This window comes from Perognathus longimembris, chromosome 20 (genome assembly GCF_023159225.1).
Source record: "Perognathus longimembris pacificus isolate PPM17 chromosome 20, ASM2315922v1, whole genome shotgun sequence".
NCBI classification, from domain to species: Eukaryota; Metazoa; Chordata; class Mammalia; order Rodentia; family Heteromyidae; genus Perognathus; species Perognathus longimembris.
Window position 1 is genome coordinate 10,568,537 of NC_063180.1, and position 13,328 is coordinate 10,581,864.

The following is a 13,328-nucleotide window of genomic DNA, read 5'->3' on the forward strand; positions in this document are numbered from 1 at the left end:
CTACAAATCAATACATGTAATTAAATCAGTCTGAAAATATACTCACCATACAACTTCATGTCTGTGATGGGTGCTACCACTGATCCACATTTAAAGAGCTTTTCATCTGATTTTAAGATCATTGAAGCAATATAGCCACCATAACCCTGGCCAAGTCAAAAAACAAATAAATAAATAACAATTAAATAAATGAATGAAATTGTAATGATTATTCCCACTATTCTTGGGAAATAGTTTTAGTGTCTCATCGCGGATTGATAATGTATACAGCCAAATTTGTGCAGATGAAGATAGGAGCAGTTATTTAAATTATTAATTTACTTTGCAGATTCTCTTTAAAATCATAGGAAAAACACAAAATTAATATATAAAAAAATATTTTGCCCATGACTTCATACTATTTATCAGTTAACTAATCAAAATAAATTGAAGATAGTGACATAAAGCTTTCATTAAATCATGTATCATTTTTAAAAATTAAATGTATCCATACACACACACTTATATACACATATATACATACATACATATAATTTAAATAGTCTCAGTAGTTACATAGATTTGGGTTAACGAAAAAGTCAGTTTAGATATATCATCACAAATGCAGTATCTGCTTTTAGCTGTTGATGGACATAAGGATATATATGCACATATATCCTTCCCATCCTAAAACATGACTGTAGGAGATAAGAATCTGTCATCTCAAAAATATTTCTATTGCATAAGGATTATTTTGGACCTCACTGTGTTGAAAACTGCAGATATGGAAGCTCTTGTTGAAATAATGTGAAAAAGCTGCTCATTTTTAAGCGATACTACATTTATACAGGAAATCTCAGTTTGTAAAGATGTCTTTCCACACCAGGACAAGAGGGTTGATTAGATCACTAAAGAATCATCAGTGAGAGGGAATTGACTTAAGTTTGAGAAATAAATCCCACCTCTGTTCTATAGTGAGTTTCCTGATATTTATCCTTCTTGGTTCTTTTTCCATCCTATTATTACCTTGATTTAGAGAAGATGATTTTAAGCCTAAAGTGTAGGCCTGCTCAGATCTAATCTAGAGATCTGTCATTTTTTTAAATTAACTTTCATTTATAAGGGAGATATTACATGCTAACTAAATCTCTGAGCTTTTCTTGGTTAGTGTGATTTTTTTCCTTTAAGAATTACTCCATATAGGAGAGAGAAAGATGGCGCTGAAAGAATAGGTAGGCACCCCGACTCGCACCAACTGAATAGCGAGCTGGGAACTCAAACACCCAACACCCCATCAAGAACCCAGCAAAACCAGCACCCAGAAGCAGTGGAGAAACGCAGGAAAACAAAAAGGAGCAAAAAAGAAGAAGCAAAAACCTACATGGAGCCGGAGATTCTCCGGGGCACCTCCCCCCACCAGCCAACCCTGGCCCAAACAGGGCCAGGCTGGAAAAGGGGAACCCGGCGATCGGCAGACAGGCTGCCAGGAGCACAGAATTCATATAACGGGAGACCCCACGGACACAAGGCAGGGTGCAGACCAAGACACACACCGGCAGCGACGAGAAGGTCGCGTCCACACCGGGTTTGGACAAGGGAACCCAGCGCGGCAGAAAGAGGGAACCGGGGAAGCCACCACGACACTTCACCAACCCCTGAAGGGCCAACGGCTGCGTGGGACACACACATAAAGCAGCAAAAGTGAGTCCCCCATTATCCCCTCCCCCAACGGGAGACCAGCTATCAGAGACCCAAGCCCGACAAAGAAGCTAGATCTCCCTCCCTCCCCCTCCCCAGCCCCAAGGGAACAAAGAACCCCCAAATCAGGCAGGAAGCTCCCATCAGGTGCTGGGAAGCCAGTTTAGCAGGGGAAGGGCGGAACAGCCCCAAGCCCCCACAGGTTCCTGAACTGGCAGAACCGGCCCCACCCCCTTCCCAACAGGGGCCGGGGGACGGCCGGCAGGGCAAGCCCCACCCGAGGCGCCTGGACCTCGCAGACTCTTACAACTACAATCACAGGCACTGGTGGGCAATACCAGCCCAGCAGGGTCACCTGAGCCTGATCACGTCCCCCCCCTCACAGCGGAGGCGAGGTCTGAGGGTGCCAAGCCACACCCAGACAGTTGATCCCACTGGGCCCCACACATACCGCCTCCCCCAACGGACTCACGGGAGGGTGCAAGCACAACCCAACAACCCAGGACTCGCTCTGGGAGGCATATCCCGCTAAAGTTCATGTTGTAGTGGACAACAGCGCACAGGAGGGTGGGGCCCCCGGCGACAGCGCCGCTCTGGTAGGCGTACCCAACACTGGTGGGCGGGGCCACAGCGGCAGCACCTGCTGCCATAGATATGCCTACACAGGAGGGAGGGAAGAGTTACAAACCAAACCTGAGAAGCCATCCACAGATTTCCAGATGCGCAAATCACAAAGAAACATAACTCAGTTCATCAAAGGGCAAGCCAACTCGCCAGCTCCAAAAAGCAGCACGACTGAAGAGGAGATGGAGACTAAAAAAGCAAATGAGGCCATGTTAACAGGAGTGATCGAAAGCGTCAGAAATGAAATCAGAAAACAATTCCAGGAGTTTAGAGCGGAAATCTGGAAGGACACCCAGGAAGCCAAGAAAGAAATGGAAGCAAAAATGGATACAATGCAAGCCTTGTTTAAAGAAATGGAAGCAAAAATGAATACAATGCAAGCCTCGTTTAAAGAAATGGAAGCAAAAATGGATACAATGCAAGCGCCTTTAAAGAAAATCTCCACATCCTGAGAATTGAAATGTTCCAGCTGAAAACAACCAGAAAATGACCACACTCCAAGAAAAGGTGAAGCTTCAGGGAAGACTAATCCAGGAACTAATGGACAAAGACAAAAGATATAATCTGCGCATAATTGGAATAGAAGAAGGAGCTGAATACCAGAACAGAGGGCTTAATCATGTTCTCAATAAAGTTATTGCAGAAAACTTCCCCAATCTCACAGGGGACCCCATCCAGGTAACCGAAGCCTATAGGACACCTGGCAGGCCAGACCCCAGGAAAACCACCCCAAGGCACATAATATTCAAGACTACAGACCTCAAGATTAAAGAGCAAATTCTGAATTCAGCCAAAGTGAAGAAAGAAACTTTTTTCAATGGGAAGAGGATTCGAATAATATATGACTTATCCACACAAACTTACCAAGCTCGAAGTGAGTGGAAGAACACCATCCAAGTACTTTAGAATAACAATTTACAACCTCGGATCAAATATCCAGCGAAATTGGAGTTCACATTCGAAGGGAGAACCAGATCTTTCCACACCAAAGAGGAGCTAAATGAGTATGTGAATAAAAAACCAGCCCTACATCGAATATTAAGAGGGGAACCCCACCCAACAGAGATCGTAAAAGACACACAGACAGAATCAGAAAGAAACTTCAATAGCCAAAGTCCAGCAGAAAGACCAGCTCACTAAAGACAAGAAGAAAAAAAAAGAGGACAAAACAGCCCAACAAGAAAATGGAAGGAGAACAAACACCCTTATCCTTGATCTCTTTAAATATAAATGGCTTAAACTCCCGATTAAGAGGAGCAGACTGGCAGAATGTATTCACAAACAAAAAGTTAACATCTGCTGTCTACAAGAGACCCACCTTACAGCAAGGGACAAAAACAGGCTTCGAATGAAAGGATGGAACAAGATCTACCAAGCAAATGCACCCACCAAAACGGCAGGTGTAGCCATTATGATCTCAGACAAGCTGGACTTCTCTTTAAAGTCCACTCAAAAAGACAAAGAAGGACACTACATATTAACACAAGGAAAAATCCAGAATCAAGAAATCATGGTGATAAATGTATACTCACCGAACAAAAGAGGCCCGACATATGTCAAGCAAATTCTCACAGAATTACAGAGCAAGATAGACGCAAACACAATCATAGTGGGTGACTTTAATACTCCTCTCTCTCCAAGAGACAGATCCAACACCCAGAGGATTAGGAAGAGAGCTGAGGACCTAAATAACACCATTTCCCAAATGGATCTAACATAGAACCTTTCACCCTACAGAGACCCAATACACCATCTTTTCAGCAGCCCATGGATCATATTCCAAAATAGACCACGTCATAGCCCACACAAAGAACCTCAGCAAATACAAAAGTATTGACGTCATCCCATGTATTATATCTGATCACAGTGGATTAAAGGTAACCCTCAACAACAAAGGAAACCACAGACACTATACACACTCTTGGAGGCTAAACCCCACGCTGCTATCCAACACTTGGGCCACAGACCAAATTAAAGGTGAAATCAACGAATTCATAAGCCACAATGACAAAGAAAACACATCACAAAGAAACCTATGGGACACAGCTAAGGCAGTACTAAGGGGCAAGTTCATTGCACTCAGCACCCACATTAAAAGAATGGAAGCAGAGCAGGTGAATACCCTCACGATGAAACTAAAACAACTGGAGAAACAAGAAATGACAGAATCTAAAACGACTAGGAGGGGAGAGATCACAAAGATTAAAGAAGAGATAAATCTGATTGAAAATAGAAAGACCATTCAACAAATAAATAAGACTAAAATCTGGTTCTTTGAGAAAATAAACAAAATTGACAGACCCCTTGCAAGACTTACAAAAAAAAAAGAAGAGAAGAGACTCATATACGTAAAATCAGGGACTCCACCGGAAAAATTACAACAAGTACACACGATATTCAAACAATCATAAGGAACTATTTCCAAAACCTCTACTCAGCAAAAAACAATAATTTTACAGAAATGGATCAATTCTTAGAGAAGTACAAACTGCCCAAACTGAACCAAGAAGAAATAAATCAACTAAATAAACCAATAACTTACGGTGAGATACAGGGGTAATCAAGAACCTCCCTACTAAGTAAAGCCCAGGCCCAGATGGATTCACCAACGAATTCTACAAAACCTTTAGTGAGGAGCTAAAACCAATACTCCTCAAACTCTTCTGCAAAATAGAAACAGAGGGAGAAATCCCAAACTCATTCTACGAAGCTAATATCATACTCATTCCCAAACCAGGCAAAGACCCAACAAAAAAAGAGAACTACAGACCAATATCACTAATGAACACAGACGCAAAGCTCCTCAATAAAATATTAGCTAACAGGATCCAGAAACTGATCAAGAAAATCATACATCATGACCAAGTAGGCTTCATCCCTCAGTCACAAGGATGGTTCAACATCCGTAAATCAATCAACATAATTCACCACTTAAACAGTTCTAAAATTAAGAATTACATTGTTATCTCAGTCGATGCCCAAAAAGCCTTTGACAAAATACAACATCCATACCTATTAAAAGCTTTGGAGAGAACAGGAATAGATGGAACATTCCTCAAAACAATAAAAGCCATATACAACAGACCTACTGCTAATATCATATTAAATGGAGAGAAACTTAAATCATTCCCCCTAAACTCAGGAACAAGACAAGGATGCCCACTCTCCCCACTTCTGTTCAACATAGTGCTGGAATCCCTAGCCATAGCAATAAGGCAAGAGGAGGACATCAAAGGGATCCACATCGGCAAGGAAGAAATCAAGTTATCCCTATTCGCAGACGACATGATCTTATATCTGAAGGACCCAAAAAACTCAGTACCCAAACTCCTACACCTAATAAACCAATTTGGCAAAGTAGCAGGATACAAAATCAATCCACAAAAGTCAGCAGCTTTTCTGTACACCAGCAATAGACAAACAGAAAATGAATTATGGAAACAATTCCATTTACAGTAGCCAAAAAAAGAATAAAGTACCTAGGGATCAACTTAACCAAGGACGTGACGGACCTATTCAATGAAAAGTACAAAAATCTAATAAGGGAAATCAAAGAAGACACAAGGAGATGGAAAGACTTCCCATGCTCATGGGTAGGAAGAATCAATATAGTGAAAATGGCCATATTGCCCAAATTGTTATATAAATTCAATGCAATCCCTATCAAAGTCCCAGTCACATTCTTCACTGAAATAGAGAAACCAATCCATAAATTCATATGGAACAGCAAAAAACCTAGAATAGCCAAAGCAATTCTAGGCAAAAAAAAAAAAAATAGTGCAGGAGGTATCACAATACCAGACTTCAAGCTCTACTACAAGGCCATCACAACAAAAACAGCATGGTATTGTTATAAAAACAGATCGGAAGACCAGTGGATTAGAATTGAAGATCCAGAAATAAAACCGCACTCTTACACCCAACTGATATTCGACAAAGGAGCTAAAGACATACAATGGAATAAACATAGCCTCTTCAACTACTGGTGCTGGGAGAACTGGGCAGCCATATGCAGAAAACTCAAAGTAGACCTAAGCCTATCACCATGCACCAAGATCAACTCAAAATGGATCAAGGACCTCAACATCAGACCTGAATCCTTGAAACTACTGAAGGACAGAGTAGGAAAGATGCTAGAACTTATAGGCACAGGAAGGAACTTCCTGAATAGAGTCCCAGGGGCACAACTAATAGGGGAAAGACCCAACAAATGGGACTAGTACAAATTAAAAAGTTTCTGCACAGCTAAGGTCATAGCCACCAAAATAGAAGACAGCCAACGATATGGGAAAGGATATTTACCAGCACAGCAACAGACAATATCGGTCATCTACAGAGAACTCAAAAAACTAAGCCCCTCCAAGCCCAATAAACCTATTAGGAAATGGGCAAAAGAGCTAAAGAGAGACTTCACAAGAGAAGATATAAAAATGGCAAAGAAACACATGAGGAAATGCTCAACATCCCTGCTAGTAAAGGAAATGCAAATAAAAACAACCCTGAGATACCACCTCACCCCAGTTAGAATGGCCTATACTCTGAACTCAGGAAACAACAAATGCTGGAGGAGCTGTGGGGAAAGAGGAACCCTTCTCCATTGTTGGTGGGAGTGCAAATTAGTACAACCACTTTGGAGAACAGTATGGAGGTTTCTCAAAAAGCTCAATATAGACCTACCCTATGACCCAGCCATACCACTCCTAGGCATCTATCCTAAACAGCAAAACCCAAGATATCAAAAAGACATTTGTACTTCCATGTTTATCGCGGCACAATTCACAATAGCCAAAATATGGAAACAACCCAGATGCCCCTCCACAGACGAATGGATCCAAAAAATATGGTACTTATACACAATGGAATACTACATAGCGATTAGGAATGGTGAAATATTGTTATTCACAGGGAAATGGTCAGAACTTGAACAAATAATATTGAGTGAGACAAGCCTAGAACACAGAAAACAAAGGGGCATGATCTCCCTGATATATGACTGTTAACAAAGGGAGACGGAGAGACAGTAGAGACCAAGTCTGTGAACACTGTATATGTTCTTGATACATTGTATATTGCATATGTGTCTACCTGACCTAGACAACGGATGGAAAAACAGGTTGTAAGATATCACAAGAAATGTACACACTGCCCTACTATGTAACTGCACCCTCTTTCCACAATACCTTGTAAAAAATTTATGTTCAATTAATAAAAAAAATAAAAAATAAAAAAAATAAAAACACCAAGAACATAATCAACTAAGAACAAGAACATCATCTTGTTACAGAAGAGGTTCTTCATATTCTCCCTATTTTTAATAAAATACAAGATTCTGTCTGTCTATTTGTCCCAAGCAAAAAAAAAAAAAAAGAATTACTACATATAAACACATAAGCAATAGAGGAAAAAATTAATTTTCCTATTTCCTATGTTCACACAAATATTAAAAGACATGCGATATAATAAAACATTGCTGGTAACATGACTTATTATTCAAGTTTATTTATTTATTTATTTATTTATTTTATTATTTTTTTTGCCAGTCCTGGGCCTTGGACTCAGGGCCTGAGCACTGTCCCTGGCTTCTTCCCGCTCAAGGCTAGCACTCTGCCACTTGAGCCACAGCGCCGCTTCTGGCCGTTTTCTGTATATGTGGTGCTGGGGAATCGAACCTAGGGCCTCGTGTATCCGAGGCAGGCACTCTTGCCACTAGGCTATATCCCCAGCCCCTCAAGTTTATTTATTAAACACCATCTTGACATATTTTTGAACTAACAAAACCATAAATTATTAAAAACTAAAGTCAAGTTGTCGAGATTTGTTTGCAATCCAATGTCTGACTAGAAACTTTCTGTGAGAATTTTTAGGTTTTTTTGCATAAATGCTTGAACAAAGGGGCTGACCTACTAAGTTATATATTTTAGAAATTAAGTTCTAGTGTGTTCTGCTTAATTTTTTTATGTTGCTACATATCAACAGTTTGGGAAGCATAGAAAAGTAGTCATACTTTGTACATAACTTCAAAAATTCTAATACAATTGGCTCATGACATGGTCTACTTCTAAAAGACTTTCAGGTGGTTCAAATATAACCTCATTTCATAGTGCTTTGTCATTGGTACTTAACTGTTGTTGTTTTTTGTTGTTTTTGTTTGCTTTTTCCTTGAAGCTTGGGCTCTACTACTTGAGTCAGAGCTCCACTTCCAAATTTTTGCTGATTAATTAGAGACAGGAATCTCAGAGACTTTCTTGTCTGGGCTGGCTTTCAACTACTATATTCAGATCTTAGACACCTGAATGGCTAGGATTACAAGCATTAGCCAAGGTGCCCAGCTCTCACTCAACTTTTGAAACAAGTAATCAAATGATTTCATTATTTATATTTGAAGCATCTTTAAAAAAATAGTACATAAAAGTCATCAACTCCATCCCATATTACTGAAATGACAGATAAGTACATCACTCTGGAACCAGAATATTTAGCCAGTCCTCAGAGGATTGAGGGAAGCGTCTGCAACAATCAACAATGCAGGAAACGAAAACTGTTGCTTATGGATTTAAACTACCATAAATAGTTTTGTTCAATCTCATTGAAAAAGAAAAGTCTCAGGCAAGAAATAGTACAAAATAGTTGATATAAATGCATTCCAAGTTCTAAAGGAAGAATAAAGGATAAACTGAGTTGTGCAAATCAAAAAATGTAAATAGATTTTAAGACAAAAGTGGAGACAGCCCCTGCAGGATGTAGAGGCAGAAGACTACAAATGTTTCCTATAAGCAAGACCTTTTCTTGCAGTGAGGAATACATCACAAAGCTCCATAGATGCATGTGCTGTTGCTGATCCTAATGTCTTGATGTGCAAACCTGCAACTGCTTACTATCTGCACACTTGTGTAAACTAAATGACTTGACAGAACAGCTAAAAAAATCATAAAAACAAAAATCTGCTGATGAAACCTAGTCCATAGGAGGGCATACCAGATCTGAATAATCTAATATAATTAACATTGGCATTTGACCACATTTTCAAGACTTTTAGAACCTTCTTACCTATAAGAAGTAAAAATGTGCATTGTAAAAGAGGAGTAGATGCTAAAATAATGTTTGTAATTGTGAACATTGTAAAAGCAGATGGATTGGTCAATAGAAGAGAAAAGAGAGCTAAGAAATAAATAAAAATTTATGCAGTCAACCCCTTTTCAACAAGAGCACCAAAACGACATAATAGAAATAATTTACCAAACTGGTGCCAGGAAACATTTATTTCCGTCTACAGAATATGATAAATAGAATAATGAAAGTAGATTTTATCTTCTCTGCACATATTAAATGCCCCCAGATGGACTACAGACCTATGTGGAAGGCTGGAAATATAAGATCCCTACAAGATAATACAGGGGAAAGATTTTGGACACTGGCCTGGCAATGGATTCCTGGATATCATCTCAAAACTCTGGCTACTATGTCAAAAACGAATGGGTCCATCACACTACTGTATATGGCTTTTTTCCAGCTGATTGTTCTTTCCAGAAAGAACAATCAGAAAGCAAAACATTAGTGAATGAGTTAGAAAATTTACTGCAAAACATGTACTGGTATGTGGTTAATATTCAAATTTTGTAGAAAAAAATGATAAGATTCAATTAAGAAATATGTAATTGAATTTTTTAAAAAATGAGCAAGTAAGACACTGGTGGTTCACACTTATAATCCTAGCTTCTCAGGAAGTTGACAACTAAGGATCAGGGTTGGAAGCCACCTTGCTGGGGAAAGTCCATGAGTCTCTTATCTCCATTTAACAACAAAGGGCCATATGTGGAGCTGTGGCTCACCTGGCAGAGTGCTAGCTTTGTGAAAGAAAGAGAGGGAGAGAAAGAGAGAGAAAGAGAGAGAAAGAGAGAGAGAGGAAGGAGGAGGAGGAGAAGGAGGAGGAGGGGGGAAAGGGAGAGGGAGAGGGAAGACAGGGAGAGGGAGAGAGAAGGAGAGAGAGAGGAAGAGGGAGAGGGAGAGGGACAGGGAGAGGAACAGGGAGAAGGGGAGGGAGAGAGAGAGGGAGAGTTGGAGGGGGAGGGAGAGGGAGAGGGAGAGGGAGAGGAAAAGAAAAGAAAAAGCTCAGGGGCAGCAAGTGTCCAAGTACAACCCCAGGACCAACATAAAAGAAAAAAAAGAAATTAGGCATAAGATTCAGTCATTTCTCCCAAACTGACATAAATATTTTTGATGTCATTCATTATTAAGAAGATTAAAATAAAACTCACTACAAGTTACTCTTTAATGTCTATTAGGATAGTTACTTAAAAATGCCAAGAGAAAGTGTTATCCATATTATTGACATAAAGAGCCCTTGTATGTTTGGGTGGAAGTGAAGATTGGTATCATCATTAAGGAAAGACTATGAAGGAAGCCACACAAAGTAAGGACAGATGACCATGCAATCAAATGACTACATAAACTATCATTCACAGTAGCACTGAAATACTATTTAGCCTTAAGAAGAAAAGAGATTCTAATATTTACAAAGTTATGGATATACTTGAGGAAGATCATTCTAAATGAAAAGTGAAAAAAAAGATACAGAAAATAAAATATCAAATAATTTCTCTTACACATGGAATCTAAAAGAAAAAATGATATATACAGAGATGGTGGTGAGCTGAGAAATGAAAGTACAAAGCAAAGTACCAGATATATAAGAAGACCAACTAGAAATATAAGGAACAACATATAGCTTATGGGTAAAACAAATGAAGTAAATTTGGGACGCCTTCCAAATAAGTAGATTTTATGTGCCCTTTCCACAAAAGAAAAATGAGAGTAAATATGTGAAACGTTACAAATGTGGACCTGTTTCACTACAGTAACTAGTTGATTCTAATAGGTAACCCTAAATGCATTTCATACCTTAGATATACACAATAAAATACTCACTTAGGAACTTGTTAAAAATCATTTCATGTTTTAAAGACAGGACCTCACTATGTAGAAAAGGGTAGCTTTGTACTTATGAACACTGTCCAGGCATCCTGTGTGCTATGATTATAAGCATATATTACCATGCCATGCTAGAATAACAAAGTCCGCTTTACACATGTAGTCAAACAACTTCTTACAGCATTTTACATAGACAGCTATCTGAAATATCTTCATAGAACCTTTCAACATTTCTGAGTTTGGTTCCACTGACAGACAGACAAAGAGACAGACAAAAAGAAAGGAAACCAAGAACCCTGCGCCCAAACAATTTTATAGATTATAGAAGATGTATACTGAATTCAGCATCCCCAGGACTAAACGGCTGATGGGGAAGTAAATTTCTGCTATGCATAAGATGTGGTGCTTTGGGCTGGGAATAGGGCCTATTGGCAAGAGTGCTTGCCTTGTATACATGACGCACTGGGTTCAATTCCTCAGCACCACACATACAGAATACAGCCAGAAGAGGTGCTGTGGCTCAAGTGGCAGTGCTAGCCTTGAGAAAAAAAAAGCCAGGGAATAGTGCTCAGGCCCTGAGTTCAAGGCCCATGACTGGCAAAAAAGTGTTGTGCTTTATTTATTATTGTTTTAAATATTAAAATTAGGGACCTAACAAAGCTAAATTCTTTTTTTTTGTTTCCCTGACCAAGAAAGGAAGCTAAATTCTTTCTAAGCCTTAATATTAGTGAAGGGTAGAATAAAATTCTTTTGGTAGCATTTGAAAATCAAATTCAAAATGCTGCTCATATTTGATTTATATCAGAGAGGTAATTTCTATTTTTAAAAGGAAAGCAACACTGAGTAGAATTAGAATAAATCGATTTTAATTGTTCATCTTCCTCCCAACCATTTTATACTAATTCAACAAATGCAAGAGTAAAATGTGAAGTTTTTGGAAAATGCATCCTGGAAAAAGGCAAAAATCAGATGTAAGTTCCAGGTAAAGATGATATAATTTTCAAAATAATTAAAGTTAAACTTATTGACATGTAGCCAATCATTAGCTTTTTGTTACTTCTTACTGATGAACACACAGTCAATACCCATTGTAGGTTGCTTTGATTCCATTAGGCAAAATTTTAATGATTTCCTAGTGACAGGATTTTTACCATGCATTACAATTGTTTCACATTTCCACTTTTCAAGCATTATAGCATTACTTTTAAAATGTAAATGTTTATAATTTTAATAGGCCTATAATGTAGAAATGGCTTTTGTGATTTTTCATATTTAAAACATGATGCAGAACCAAATTTAATAAGCAGAGAGACTTTGAGAAGCAGAGGGTGGGCTTGCAATGCTGTTTTACTCAGGACTCACAAGGTTCCAGGTTTTGCAGTAAGGTTTAATAATATTGCAAACAAAATGAAAAGAAAAGGATAAAATAACTATAAAGAATGGAATGAAAAAAAAAAAAGGACAGGGGCAGATGATGCTCTTACTGAAACTCTTGACTTGCATGATTTGTTCTGAAACACTTCACATGTGGCACACAATGAATTCATTTGAGATAACAATTCTATAAAGTTTATGGTTAAAGCAGTTTTATTGCATCATGTTATTTCATTTCACTCTGCAAATCTGCTTAGTATATTGACATATTTTGTCAGTTTTCTTATGGTTTCAGCCTTGATGTGTTCTTCAGATTATTTATAGTTAATCCTTCAAGCCTTAGAAATAGCTCAAGAGGTCTAAAACTCAAAGAAGCCCACTCAGTGTTAGGTATGTAACAGAATAAGTGATGAATAATTACCTCCATGAGTAAAGTTGAAGGGGCTTCAATATCTGCTCATAGATTTATCATGGCTCCCCTTCCCTCCTTGCACTGTCTTAGACAAAACTCCAGGTATGATCACACCTGCTTTGATGTGCAGGCAGGGTAAGTTACCTAAAACTAGCTGTAAGCAGTGCATTGTGGGCCCAACCCAAAAGTCCCCACCTTCCTAGACATAAGGGCTTTTTCATTAACCTCTGCCTCCTTGCTCAGACCTGATCCTAAATTCACCTCCTGGCAAGTTTCCAAGCCAGCAGGAAGGCTGTGTTCCTCCCTGCTCTGT

At 38.9% G+C, this 13,328-nt stretch overlaps 1 protein-coding gene across 1 annotated transcript in view; it reads right to left on the reverse strand.

Moving 5' to 3' along the window:
- Dpp10 (dipeptidyl peptidase like 10) overlaps nucleotides 1–13,328 on the reverse strand; it is a 114,201-nt gene that overhangs the window by 8,151 nt on the left and 92,722 nt on the right. Inside the window, exon 15 of the mRNA XM_048329512.1 lies at nucleotides 47–146. Within this exon, the coding sequence (XP_048185469.1) occupies nucleotides 47–146 (100 nt within the window). The remainder of the gene's footprint in view (nucleotides 1–46; nucleotides 147–13,328) is intronic.